This window comes from Pyricularia grisea, assembly GCF_004355905.1.
Source record: "Pyricularia grisea strain NI907 chromosome Unknown Pyricularia_grisea_NI907_Scaffold_1, whole genome shotgun sequence".
Lineage (NCBI taxonomy): Eukaryota > Fungi > Ascomycota > Sordariomycetes > Magnaporthales > Pyriculariaceae > Pyricularia > Pyricularia grisea.
In genome coordinates, this window is record NW_022156716.1 from 692601 (window position 1) to 706805 (window position 14205).

A 14205-nucleotide genomic window follows, 5' to 3' on the forward strand; every position below is an offset into this window, starting at 1 on the left:
TCTTTTTGGTTGTTCTTTTTGTCTTACCCGTATAACGCTTGACGACGTTCTTGCTTATTTTTGATTTTACTTGTATTCTCTCCTTTTGAGTTTCATGTTCTTCTTTTGCATTTATTCAAGCTTTCCATCGCCAGTCCAGGTGATTGGGTTGCATCCTTTTAGCCAGAGACTACCACAAACGTCTATTAGGTCGGCTTGCGGCTTGAATCTTGGTTCCCAGAAAATGACTTATGGTGGTCAAGTTACATTTGTCGCGTTTTGTCTCTTGGACTTTTGTCTTTGGTTTTGTTATCAAGACAGTGTTTAAGAAAATGTATTACTGACGAGGGTTAGAGCCGCCAGATAGGAGCTAGCCAACAAAACGACGCCAAAGCTTGATTTTTTCTTCCTCTAGAAGGCTGGTTTTTGTGAAACAGGGAGAGTAAGGATTAAGTATGTGTATTCTACTGCAGATGATGATCTTGAGCACAGGGTGCAAAGGTATCGACGAAAAAAAGTTTTCTGGATTACAAACATAGTAGAGCCTGACTATCATCTACGTAGATAATGAAGTGTTGTCCATGCTCGAGCTCTGTATGAAAAACGTAGCAAAGTAAAGACGGCCATTGCCCTTGGCTGATCTCTGTGGCTAGTTGATCTTTCCACAGGACTCCCCAAACCAACTCTCACCTTTGTGACATTTGTGTAGCTCATGTCTTTTTCTCTTCTTCTCCTCGTCTCTCTCAAGCCTGTATAGGACTGCCGGGCAAAGTCTCCGGCCCCCTCTTTTGCCCTTGACTCGCCCATTGTCTCGAAGGGGTCCTTTGTGTTGAAATGTCCAATGTCTGGTTCCTCATTGGCTTCTTTCTTTGACGGGGAAAAGGAGCTGGTTAAGAACTAGCAGGCGTCTCAATCGCCGACCTATCGTCCCACTTCCTCTCTGATGTACCGTCTAGGCTCTCGCAACGCGCCACAAAAGTCGTGCATGTATATTTCCAACGAAGGACTCGCGTGATGTCGTGCTTTGTGGTACAGATTGGTAGCTAGGCTATAAGTTCTTGTTAGTTAGCTTGGCCGAGGAAGGTTGAAACGATATCAAGATTCACGACAAGAAAGAGCAGAAAGGGAGAGGAAAACACTAGGATGGCAAACGCACGTCATGTCGTCGTATCTCAACGTCCATCCCATTACAGTCGGCGTGGTTGTTAGCCAAAGGCAAAATAAGCTTAAAAAAGTCAAACCATGAGCGCAGGTTCGGCGGCGTTGTCAACGCACACCACGCTGCACGCGTTAGCTAGCCCTCATTCGTGCCAACTGAAAAAAAAACTGTGGCGCTGGTTAGTCTCCGTCTCGGGTTCATCGATGCCGTACTTGCGATACCCTTTCAGTAAGCTCGAGGGTTCGGTTTTTGTCTTTTCGTCGCAAGACGCGCCCAGCTCCTACGGTTGGCTGAGCTTTTCGGTTCTTTTTGCGGTTCAAGGAGGCGTAGTTCAGGCGGCGTGTTGTCATTCGACGGGGACTTTATCTCTGTACGGAAAAGGTTATAATTGGACGGGGAGGTGATCTTTGGATTCCGAAGTTGCTCATTTGACGGGGACGCGATCTCTGTACCGGGAGGCCATCATTGGGCGGGGAGATGATCTTGGGATTCGGAGATGCTCATTGGACGGGGACGTCATCTTCGTACGGGGAGGCAATCGACGATATAGCTTCTGGCGAAAACCAATAAAAAGACAAATAACATCGATATCGTCGGAGATGAGCTGTCGCGCTCATGTGGTGCTCGACAAAAAGTCTATGGGGCGACGTGGTGGACGCGGAAAACGGTGTTGCAGTACTGCAGGCCAGGAAAGCGAGGGCGGAAAGTGTTCGAGGTTTGGGTGGGAGTCGCGTCTAGCGGCCGAGCTGCCATAGGAGCGGTGAGTTCGCAGACGACGGGGGGAGAGACAAAGCGAACTGAAGGCCATGACAGACGTTGATGGATTCTCTAGAGTGTCAGTAGCTCGACAACAACACCCCGGTCGCATTATCTCCGGAAATACGGCGGTCGGCAGTCGGGAGTCGGAAGCAAATATTGGGCCCTGGCCCCCCGATCTCGATGGTGTTCGGGGAAGTGGAGAGTCTACAAGTCTACCAATAGTACAACTCGGCCTAGCGGAGAAGATGATTTTGAATTTCATGTAAAACATTTGCCACATTTATCTTGCAAGGATTTCCAAGGGGCAAAAAAAAAAAAACAGAGTCGCCCCTATTATATATTTTTTCCGCATTGCTGTCAGTTTGGTTCGGTCAAGATATACCACTGTTTACATTGATTATTATAACATGGGTTGCTGGCTCATGCCTTCGGTGTGAGTTCCCTTTTGTCACCCACTCGCTTGACCTTGGCGAAAACGCCCCACTGAGGGACCAGGATGGACGCTAGGCTGGCCAGGCTTGTTAGGCTTGCTACGTGGTAGGGTACTGGGATATTGTTCAGTGGGGATGGTTGCCATTGCCAATATCTTGATTCGGTGTAAGGACACTGATGTTTCCTTGGCGAAATCTTCGGTTCCAGTTCACGTAGACTGTACATAGCGCATCTCTCTACATCTGATATTTCTCCTCCTAAAACTGCTCAAGAAAATTCAAAATTCTATTGTTTAATTCAACCAACCTAAACCTGAACCTCCGCCTGGAAACGAGGAACGTCGAAATGTGCAGGACCACCAGTGAAGGCCTCGGTGCCAAAGTTGTAAACTGATTGCCATTGTCAGTTACCATCGGGTAAATGGAAGATGCAAACACAGAGATTTGAGCTCCAAGACTCAAAGTTAAAACAAATCTTTTTTTTTTTTTTTTTTTCAAAACTTACTCAGCATGTACTGCTTGCTAGCAGGGAATGAGTATTTTTGACCAAGATAATCGAAGAAAACCTTGACGTCGGCAGAGAACGAGTTGTACAAAGTCCCGCTCGGCGGCAAGAAGCTATAGACTCGCATGGCTCCGTTCCACCCCGTGAATAGCTCCCAAGTGTACCCAGCAATGGTGACAGTCTCGACCGGGGAGCCAGTCGACGATTCCGTGATGGGCCAGATGCCTCCATAGCGTTGCAGCCTACATTTACAAACCGATGCTCAATCATCAGCACATTGAACTTTGGCAAGACGACACAGAACAAAACAGCCTACCAAATCATGAGCTCAAAATCACCACTCGAGTTTGGATGATTGACGTCGGTATGCGTAAAAATATCATACGCGACGTTTGCACGGATGTTTGTCGTGTTGTATGACCACTGCACCGAGGTGGGCAGGCTCTTGATGTCGCTGACCAGCCTCCGATCAAACACACGATTGGCGTATATGTAGCTCTTGACCGTGTTGTCGTTGCCGCGCCACGTCCAATCCGAGCTGAAAGCCACCGCAGAGCCAACGGCACCGTTGTAGTATGTGCACTGCGAACCACCTCCGGTAGCCGTGTCGATGCCCCAGAGGTTGTTGAGGATTTCATACCCGTTGGTCTTGAGGTATGCATACTGTGTGCAGAGGGATGCGACCGGAGCGGCGCGCGAGACGAGGTCGCGCGTCGTCGACGTGGGCAGCACGGATGCGCTTGCGCCGAGGACGGAGCTGAGGAGGATGGCTAGACGGGGGAACATCTTGGTTGGATGTCCTGATGGAGGGAAGGTGTTTGGGGTTTGTTGCTTGGTGGTGTGAAGGAGGGACATGCATGAGCAACGGGGGATTTATGACCGCCAAGGCAGGACCTGATGGTCAAGGTTTTATAAACCATTTTATAATAGCACTAGCGATGATTTCTTCTTTGGGGTTGTCGACCGTTCTTTTTAATAAGTCTAGGTTTAATCTTATAGGGCGGAATACTAGGTTAATATCGCTAACCAGAAGTATTCGAATCTGTGTGGGAAAGCACACATACTGAAGGTACTATGTATGTACTCTAGGCATACCACGACGGCTTGGACGGCTAAATAAAACCCTTGCCGCTGTCAACAATACAGGCCCCACGACTGGGCACATTGGCGCATCCGCAAAAATACGCTTAGCCTGTTATGTAAAGCTCCGCGATTGCCGTATTTGGCCCTCCCGTATGCGTCGGCCGCTGTCACCGAAAATTCCAAGCCGTATCGGAGGGTCATGGGCCTTTTTTTTTGTTTGGTTACCCCAAAAAAAGGAGAAGAAAATAAAACAAAATAAAAAAAGCAAGTTGAATTTGATGTCGCACATATCCCCAATAAGTACGACACAGCGTGTTTGCCACGTGAGTTCTGTCACTTCATCGACCCACCGAATCACCACCCGCCCTGGGATACAACCGTACCAACCGCCTGGGATGCGCTCATGCGGTTGGCGTACTTGGCATACAATTTGACGACGGAAAAGCAATAGTTGAATTCGCATTCTATTCGATCTGATTTTCGTGGTTTCATTGGATTTGCATTTTGCTTTTTCATCACATTGTAATCTCTCAACATGCTATTCCTGGCGATGATGTGCATACCTTGGCATTCGCGACAGCTTTTACCATCACATACAGACCAATCCTCTATGTACACAAGACAATGTTTATTTTTACGAGTTGACTCTTGTCACCTTAATTTGAGGAGCAGAAAGTTTTGATCTCTCCGCACAGATCCTTTCATGTGCTCTTTTTTTTTTTTTTTTTTTTTTTTTTTTTTTTTTTTTTTTTTTTCATCCGTCACCCCTTGGCCAGAGTAATAGAGGCCCTAGTGCATGTCACCCGAAGACACCACATTGATAATGCCAAGCCCATCAGTGATCCCTAGACCAGCTGTGAAGATGAGGATTCTGTATCGAGTAAAGCATGCCTTTGACACTTTATATCCTTGAGGGGTCAAGCATTTGAGCGACAAGCCACGAAAGGCGCAAATACTGACGCCGCGAATGACAAATTGAGCTGTAGTAGCCATTGAGGTTTTAATTCAGCGCTGAGCACTGAGCTGGTGATATTACATAGAAGGTGCCACTGCATCATCCTTGTCATTCACACCCGATCTACCACAGGAAAAGTCACTCGAGCTTCTAATTCAAGCAGAGCAATGCCCACTAAGCTCAAAAGCCCAATTTTACAGATTGAACTTGAAGGAAAGACTGGCAGAATTAGCTTCTGGCGATTCCATGCAAGGGTGGCATTGCGGGTTGAAGGCCCATGGCAGAATCTAGGTCTAAATACCGTCTAATGTGAACCGATCGCCAGCCAAAAGTACGGTGTTTGACCATGACGGCATTGAAAAGTGAGTTGGGGGAATAATATTGATATGGCGCCCGGAAAACCATCAGACTCTTGCCTACGCGACGCCAGACCAGGGAAGGTTACGGGGAAAATTCACCGAAACTATCTTAAATCCCCATTTGGTATATAATAGCGGACGAGATAGTTATTAGGACGGTGAAATTATTCCCATGATCCATACTTATGCAGAGACCAACTGTTAGTTGTATTGCCAAACCATCTTAGCAGATGATCAATAACGAACAAATGGACAAAATTGGTACAAATCTGTGAAGAAAAGAAAAAAAAAAAGAAAGAAAAGTACGACAAATAATCAAGGCAGATCTCCAAAAAAAAAAGGTCACCGTAAACCCCTGGAAGATCCTGTCGTGTGGGCACTGCCCCCGGAGCTTAAATCAGCCCAAAAGAACAAGGATGGCGTGGCTGTGTAGACCATGTGGAGCAAACCCTCGGCCATGGGGAGCGTTGTTCTACGGGGATTTAAAACCAGACAGGCATCCCGCCACTGACTGACCTTGAAAAAAACGAAACCTCCATCTTCTGGTTTTGTTGCAATAGCTATACCTCCACTGAATTGACAAAGCTTCTCCATACCACTGGGGCTGGCAAACAATCCATACAAAAAAAACAAAAAAAAAAAAAACAAAAGGGGGCAAACCCCAAACAGCAAATCGCGAACAAGCCTTTTTTTTCCGACACGGTCACTACAACAGCAAACAATCAACAAACACCAAATTGCTGACCCGGATGATGCACTGCTCCCACACGAAAAAGACTAGGACCGAGTCCTACCCAATAACCTGCCCACAGGTCCTGAAGAAGCGCGGTATCTGCGCTATCCAATTCAACCTTTACTACGACGAAACGTGCGACGACTGCGGTGTCGTGGTGACCAAAGGCGGGAGAAATGCTTGTGGGAACGACGCAAATCACAGGAGGATCAAGTGAGATGCGAGCGCTGTTGTGTGTTGTTGAAGTTTGCGGATGAATAGGTGTGTTACACGAGCGCGGCGGAAACAGAAAGGCTATTTTAACTTGCTGTGTCCAATCATTACTCTTTACAATACTGTATCTAAATCTTGTCAGCGCCTCTCTGCTTTCAGCCTCTCAACCTTTTGGTTGCGATTACAGTCTGTAGCCAGACCGTCCCATATTCAGAACCCAAAGCTGCAAGCCTACTACCACGAAAACCAAAACAAAGCCCAAAAGAAACAAACACGACTACAACTCGCCCACCCGCCTCAGCACATCCCTCAAACCCTCCACCTGCGCTTTCCACAACGGCGTCGCCATCTCCAAAAACCACCCCTTGAACTCCTCATCACGAAAGATCCTCTCCGCTCCCCCAGCATCCGGACAATCCTCCACGCTGACAAACAACTCGTCCGACCCGACCGCCGCCGCCTTCCACCGCGCCATCATGTCCGACACCAACCCGGCCCCACACTCACTGATGGGCGTGCAGCGTCGAACTACCAGATAAAACCCAGATCGGGCCGCCTCCATCCGCGCCGTCAACCCCCCGGCCGTTCCCGACGGACCATCCACCGACTTGTGCAGACTGGCACTTCCCCCAGCCAGCGAAGACTCATACGCCAGAAACAGCAGCGCCCGTATCGTCGACCACGCCTCCACCTTGCGAAACATGACCACCAGCCTCCCGCCCGCCCGCAGCCGCTTCAGTCCCAGTATCAGCTGCGCCGCCTGAAGTTTGACCTCGCGCCGTGCGTGGAACAGCTTCTTGTCTCTCTGCGCGGGCGGCCGCTAGCATTCGCCCTCGTCCGCCCTCCTCGGGCTGCCTTGTACTAGTGCGTCGTAGTGCCTGCGCGCCATGGTCCGCACGGGGCCGACCTCGCCACCGGCGCTTGCAAACACAAAATCGAACCGCTGGCCCTGGAACGGGTCCGTCGCCGACATGGCCGCGTCTCGGATGACGGATACCTCGCTGCTCGACCCGACCGCCTCGTCCGAGATGCGCACGACGTCTTGAATGTGCTGCGTGTAGATGGTTGGCACGTTGGCCCGCTCCGGTGATTGCAACAGCCCCACTCGACTGGCCGCCGCCTCGAGCAACAGCTCCCCGCTCGCATCACCGGGTTGTCTAGTGCGGTCCGTCATGGAAACCGGCGCGACGCGGCCCCACGCATCCGGCCCCAGCACATGCAGTGCCATCTCGGAGATGGCATGCGGCGGCCTCGGGTTATCCATGTACTCTCGCACCTCTTGCATGTCAGCGACAGCGCCGGGGCGGACGAGACCGCTGATCAGAACGTGGGGGTTGCGTCTGGCAGCCGCGACGGTGAAGGCGCTTGGTGCGGGGGTGAGATCGAGAACGCGAGGTGGAGTGCCATCTTGCTTTGAAGGGATGTTGAGGATGTCTGTCTCGGCGTCGAGGGCGGCGATCGAAGGCCCGAGGATGTCTAGGAGGAGTCTTTCTGGGTGGCGCGTCGTTTGCCATGTATTGAGGCCCGCTTGACCGTCGAAAAGGGCGTCTGCGGCACGGATGGTAGCTACCTGTGACGCGAGTGGCGTGCCATGAGCGAGTGGTCAGTGAAGTTGTCTACTTTTGTGGCGGCATGTTTACTTGGCTCGAAAATATCGAATACTGCAAGTACTGGGCTGAACCAGCATACTTTGGTTCTCAGTTTGCAAAGCTCTTCAAAGTCTGGCGATAGCTTCAAAAGGACAGCTTTGATCGTGTCGCCACCTGAGGATGTCGTTTGACGAAACATGCTGGCCTATATTATGCCCGGCTTTGTCTATAGTTTCAGGCACGCACGTAAATTATTGAAAATAAAATGATCATTTCTTTGGCAGAAATCATTATATGGTTCAAATTAGGACATGGTGGCAGGGCGGCAGTGATTGCTGCGATTCCAAATTTTGGGCACAGCTTGTGTTTGCCATGAGTGGAAGGAAGAGATAAGTCTTCAAGGTATTATGGAAAGAGAAGATACGAGGACCTCAAGGTAGCAAGCTAACCTACAAACAACTCGCAAGGTGCAAGCAAGGTGGGTACCTAGGTACCGGGCATGGTGGTACCTACACCATGTAGGGATACAAAAAGAGACATGTTGGGAAAGAACCAGAAGCAAATTCAAAGCCTAGAAGGGGAGAGAGAACACCGGAAAGGCTACATTACACACCTACCTAGGAAATATACGAAAAGGGTACCCCACAAGAAGGTCACAAGCGGGAGACGCACCCAAACGGAAGGCACAACACTTGGGGGCACTGCTAGGGAAGGCACGACGGCCTGGAGGAGGTACCGGGAATGCAGAACACAATCAAGACACGTTCAAGCCCTCAAGCAAAGCAAAACACAGTTCGAGTACCGTGCGCCATCATTTTGATAAAAAATTCGACCGTGAACGTCACAGCAAAAACTGGTGAGGGCCTCTCAGAAACAATTACGACCGGCGATATAACCCGTAAACTCGCACTGTCCTCCAACGACCGGGTCTTGCCCGGCCAGCGAACGGGTACAATGTTCGCCTGGGGCGTGTGGTTTAGGGGTATAATGTTCGCTTCGCACTGTGCCACGCACAGTACCTCGCTTGCGAAAGGTCGCCGGTTCGATTCCGGCCTCGTCCATTTTTTTCGAATTGATTTGCATCGAATGATTTTTGTCGCATTTCCTATTGGGGCTATGACCGAAAATGTCAATCAAATTTTATTTTCTGAACAACAAATCCGTGAGATCAATTGACGCTCACCTGTATCTTTACTTTTTTTGCTGGATGGTCCGATGACCTGTGTTTGTATTGAAGTTGCATGCTTTGTCAATCAATTTGGGCTGAGGCTGGGTTGGATTCAGTATTTGTTCACTTCTCCTTCATTTCAAGGTGCTGAATGTAGCGCCGGCTATAATCAAGATAATGATGCAAGTTCAGCACCCCTGCATTTGCCCAGTTGGTCAATGGCTGAAGCGCTTCATGTTGGCGATGGCATGAAACCCTGCTCAATAGTAGTCAGCCGGTTGTAGATGAATGGATGCTCGACTGCTGTCTCGCTACCTTGTAGGAAGGGGCCTTTTGCATCATTCGATTGATTTCCACGGGGCTTTCGGGTGGTATAGATATGGCTTTCTTGCTACTAAGCGCTTTGAAGCAACACCAGTTGTCAGCCTCAAAATGATCGAAAAGGAGAAGGGTGTAGGAAGGAGAGAGGTAGGGAACTCACCAGGAGAAACGATGTATGATACGATGCAGTAGCATTCTTCTTGTCATGACATGAACGTCAAACCGATAATTGTGCAGTTGGTCGGCTCAAATGATTCGAATTTTGGGTTGAAATGACGCTTTCTAGGCAGACATGAGAAACGATAAATTTGAACGAATCATAAACCGGATTATTGAGACATCAAGCGTGAAAGATTCCTGAGCTTGCACCCTGCTGTTGCAGAGTTTTTCAAGCCTTTGGTTATTTTGCTGGGCTGAATTGTGTCAGTGTAGGAAACAGAAGGGATCAAGCAAGTTGTCATATGGTGAGATATCCAAAATTAGATGTAATATCAGTTGCGTTTCTTCCAAAAAAAAAACGCGTCTTCTACTCTGTGACTTTTGTGCGAGCACTGCCACCCATGTAGTATAACATGGAAGATTCTGGCTTCAGACTTCGCCACCAGTCACCAGGTCTATCAGGCAGCAGTCGCAAATTCTACATGTTGTCTGATTCACTGAGAACCTCTTTGTACACAGTGTGAGATGGAGGCTCCCCGTTTATTAATTCAAGTTAGAAAGCTACGTTGACTGGCCGACAAACGCTGCCCACAGTTTTGCCGGTTCAATCAGGAAGGCGCGTTTTTGGTCAACCTATGGCTCCTTCAACCCAGGTTCTTGGAATTTGTCTTTCTTTCCTCATTTCGGCATACAAATCCATGATCTCGTCTCTCTATTCAGGACCACAGCGTACCAGGTTATCAGCCTAGGCTACTGCCTTTTCTTTTCCTCTTTTCCAACAAAATGCTCTCCTAGCGAGGTAGATTTGAACAAGTTTGTCAAACCAAAAGCTTTCGATATTTCAAGGACCAACGAATCCTCCCCCAGAAGATCACTGCAGCTGGGTGCATATTCACCTGCCGCTTCAACCCAACGTCATATTTCATCGCCCATGACTTGATTGACTCTTTATCTCTGATGATCAGTACCATCACAATAGTAAGTTCTGCAACAAACTTCATTTTCTATCTTTCCATACCTCTGAGACTTAGATACCTACCTTCGATCACTTCTTTCCACCTTTTCCTTTCAAGACAAACTTCCGATCGGCATCAGCATCAGGTCGCCCATGAGTTCACATCCAAGCTACTCTCTTGAATCGGCAGCTAACGACGGTGCAACGCTAAAGATGGGCAAGAACCGGGCGGATTCGGGTGGATGCTGGACTCCAAACAATTTGGAGCTGATTTTGGTAGCGGGGAGGTGGCGACTGGAGGCCGAGGGGGGAGCGGGGACGGCCACGGCCCCGGTGGCAAGAAGAAGGGCGGAGGTGGGGAGACGGGATTGAGAATACCGTAAGTGCTCCAAAGGTGCTTCCTATCACGGTTTGAGGGGCTGGGATCGCGGTTGTGGCGGCCAGCTTGGGTGGAATTATGGCCAGGACTAGGGTTAGGACCACAGGAGTAAGAAGCAGGGGGCGGAGGCCGCTGTGGGATGAAGAAAGTGGTTAATACTTACCCTGCCTCTCGGTTCTGCTTCCTATTCTGCTTTTTTGTTTTATTTCCTATTCTGCTTTTTTGTTTTATTTCCTATTCTGCTTTTTATTCTGCTTCCTGTTCTGCTTCCTGTTCTGCTTCCTGTTCTGTTTCCTGTTATGCTTCCTGTTCTGCTTCCTGTTCTGCTTCCTGTTCTGCTTCCTGTTCTGCCTCCTATTCTACCTAGTGTTTTGCTTATATCGCACATTCGGTCTAGCAACCAACATGCGACTTTATAACAGACTATAAAGACAGGTGCGTGTTCGTCGTCAGTGGAAGAGGCTGGCGGCAAGCCAGGGAGAGGGTACCGAGATGGATGGGGGCGGGCCAGCCCACCGGGCCTCCAGCAACAACAACACCGGCAGCAGCGGCCAAGCAGCAGATCCAGAACGGAGCCTTTGCTCCTGTCACCTGATCTACCGCCGTCAGTTCATCCCTGAACCTTGGATGCCGAGTTGAGGCAATTGTGTCCCGTATTTTCTGACACAGCACTGATAAAAATGTTAAACCCGCAGGGCGAGTAGGAAACCTGCTCGGAAAGGCCTGTTATTGGAAAACCGGAGGACTTTGGGAAGACCCGGTGTGATAAGGAGAGTCTTGGACTACATCAACCAACCTCGCTTTTGCGTTCTTGTGGATATTTTCAAGATTACTGAGCTACAAGTTACAATTGGTTTCCGTGGGTACAATAAATTAAAGTTTTACGGAGCCCCTCGCTCTATTAGCAATAAGTTTCTACAAAAACCTTCGGGAATAAAAAAGGAAAGGAGAAGTCTGACCAGCCTATGGGAAAAGTAGAGCCGATGACAGAATAAAAATAAGATTAAACACCAAAGGAAACAAGATGTCTTGCAGTGAAAAACAAAACGAAGCGTGGGATAAGACTGGAGAAGGTAATGAGGCTACCTTGTGAGAAAGGGTAAGGTTCAGGATAGGATGAGGACCAAGAAGTGATAAAAGAGATAGGAAACGTATAATCCTAGTACAGCACGGGATAGCAGTAAGGCAGGAACGAGAAATAGTGGGAGAGTGGAGCCATCATAGGAAAGCGGATACAGGATGCAAGTCGCGGTTATACTTCATGGTGGCAGGAGTTGTCCTGCGCAACCTCGCTGTTCGAAATGGTATAGTACACAGTCGGTGAATAAGAGAGTTGAGAACTGCATGAAAACGCATAGAAATAAAATAATTAATAATAAAAGTCGCATTCAAGTTATACTATATAACGAACGCCTCTTCCGCATTTCTCTGCTCCAATCTCCTGCCCCTCTACCATCGATCTACTCATCTGTTATAATACTACCTAGTCAACAGTCATTCTCCAGCTTCAGCTTTCCAAAAAGAAAGAAAAGCAAACAATAACCTGACAAAGTCACCACTCAAAAAAAAAAAAAAAAAACCAAAAACCACCACACTTTACAATGGCTACTGGTCAAGTCGAGTGCGAGGTCTTCGCCACGCGCGACGAAGCCATCAAGTTCGTCGAGGCATACTACAGCAACCCCAATAACCACTGGTTCGGCGTCAGAGAGCGCGCGGCAGCCTACAAGAAGGCGGGAGAGATGTTTAAGGAGCAGTCGGGCGGCTGGGTCCCGACGACCGCCATCACGGGCTGCGAGGTCAAGCTCCCAATCGTGCGCCCCGACAACGGCCCGTTCTGGAAACACGTTGCGCCCGAGGCTTACCGCAACGGCAAGTTCTCGCTCGGCTTGACCGAGATGAGCGATGAGGATTTCAAGGAGATTTTGAAAGCCAGGTATGTGTGCGAATCAAAAGAAGAACCATATTGACAACAAAGATAATAACCAACTTGTACTGACAAACAAATGCAGGAGCAAGTTCCGCCCCTCGCTAGTATACACCACCGTGGATCGGATGGTTAAGGATATCGAGGCCCGGTCCGAGGGACCTATCCGCAAGGACGACATCATCTTCAGTACCATCAGATGCATCCAGTGGGGTTGGGACACTCCCATCAAGTACGCGGGCATCTACAATGCAAAAATTAGCAGCAGGCGGCTGTCACAAGCCCTGGAGGCCTGGACCAAGAGCGAGCAGGGCAAGTCATTCAACAAGCACTTGCGAGAAATCAAGGAAGACCGCGAAAAGCACAACGGCATGAAGGTCAAGCGAGTCGTCGCCATCGCGCTCGGCACAATGTCCGAGGACGCGGCCGTCTACCAGCACTGCCTGGCCATCGGGCTTGCCAAGGAGCTGGGCGTCAGGGATATTTTCATGCAAGATCCTGCCTACACAACCTCGGACAAGAAGGCGCTGCACGAGTACGGCGTCAAGATCACGACCGACGACCGCATCTTCAACCACATCTACAGCGACTCCATTGTCATCTGCATCGCTCCGGCTATCCCTGTTCTTGAGATGATGTGTGCCAAGATTCACAGCTTCAACGAGTGGCCGGCCATGCTGATCTGGGAGAATATCAGGTGGACCTGCTGGCATCCTGACCGCTGCACGCCCCGGGTTCAAACCATGATGAAAAAATATGAGATGGTTGATCTTGCTACCAAGCTTGACGAGAACGAGTTCCTAGACACCAAGGTCTATGTCAGACGTCGAGAAGAGGACTTTGCTGGCAAGCAGAAAGCCTAGATAGGTGATTATGGGGTTGGATTAAGGGATACTGGTAGGGAATGATTGGCGCCAGTTGTGAAGCCAGTTGTCTGGTGACCGAGATTGGATACTCTTAGGCCATTGAACGCCTTGTTTTTGAATTGTTGTCAGTGAGGATTTTGCTGTTCTGTCTTTTTCTTCTGCTCAGGCCATCATGGCCATGAGGCAAAGAGCATCGCAACAGATGTTGACAGCAGGCTGTAGCCATTAAGCCTGAAGCGGAAATAAAAATAAACGTTAGTCAAGATGAATACTCGGAAGCTCCCTATCACAGCCCGCAACAAAGTCGGTCCTTGTGTGCATCTTCAAAATATTGTCGCTGACAAGTAGACCACCCTCATCCCATGAGTGATAGTAGGCCACTCGAATCGTGCAGCACGCTATCGATCTTGGCACACATTTCGCTACTACTCCCTGCTGAATTGTCTTCTGCTTCAAACTCTATGATCGTCTGGCCAAAGGCAGTCCTGTCGCTCGGCCGTGGTTCGTGATATCGTGGGCAGGGTTTGCCGTTGTGGGACAGGTACAAGCCCTTCTTCCCCCGTCTCCTGGTTTCAAAGCTTCTCCGTCTTGAACAGCCCGTCCAAGTGAAATGGCGTTCTCTCAGCCGATAGCACATTGTTGAGGCGCTCGCGCGTCTACCCCCG

The 14205-nt window shown here is 49.3% G+C and overlaps 4 protein-coding genes across 4 annotated transcripts; 1 reads left to right on the forward strand and 3 right to left on the reverse strand.

Moving 5' to 3' along the window:
• Positions 1-2451: 2451 nt before the first annotated feature.
• On the reverse strand, positions 2452-3619 carry PgNI_00160 (uncharacterized protein; the record flags this gene model as incomplete). The annotated part of the gene is made up of 3 exons (XM_031120243.1): positions 2452-2718; positions 2834-3075; positions 3150-3619. 3 exons carry the CDS (start codon positions 3617-3619, stop codon positions 2636-2638), a joined length of 795 nt encoding a protein of 264 aa, XP_030987201.1. The 3' UTR covers positions 2452-2635.
• A 2834-nt stretch (positions 3620-6453) lies between these two features.
• Positions 6454-7964, reverse strand: PgNI_00161 (uncharacterized protein; the record flags this gene model as incomplete). Its single annotated transcript, XM_031120244.1, has 3 exons — positions 6454-6981; positions 7039-7746; positions 7866-7964. The coding sequence occupies 3 exons, from the start codon at positions 7962-7964 to the stop codon at positions 6454-6456; spliced, it is 1335 nt and encodes a 444-aa protein (XP_030987202.1).
• A 4384-nt stretch (positions 7965-12348) lies between these two features.
• On the forward strand, positions 12349-13537 carry PgNI_00162 (uncharacterized protein; the record flags this gene model as incomplete). Its single annotated transcript, XM_031120245.1, has 2 exons — positions 12349-12683; positions 12760-13537. 2 exons carry the CDS (start codon positions 12349-12351, stop codon positions 13535-13537), a joined length of 1113 nt encoding a protein of 370 aa, XP_030987203.1.
• Positions 13538-13795: 258 nt separating this feature from the next.
• PgNI_00163 (uncharacterized protein) lies at positions 13796-14177 on the reverse strand (the record flags this gene model as incomplete). Its single annotated transcript, XM_031120246.1, is given in 2 exon segments — positions 13796-13946; positions 13957-14177. The coding sequence occupies 2 exon segments, from the start codon at positions 14175-14177 to the stop codon at positions 13796-13798; spliced, it is 372 nt and encodes a 123-aa protein (XP_030987204.1).
• Between the last annotated feature and the right edge of the window lie 28 nt (positions 14178-14205).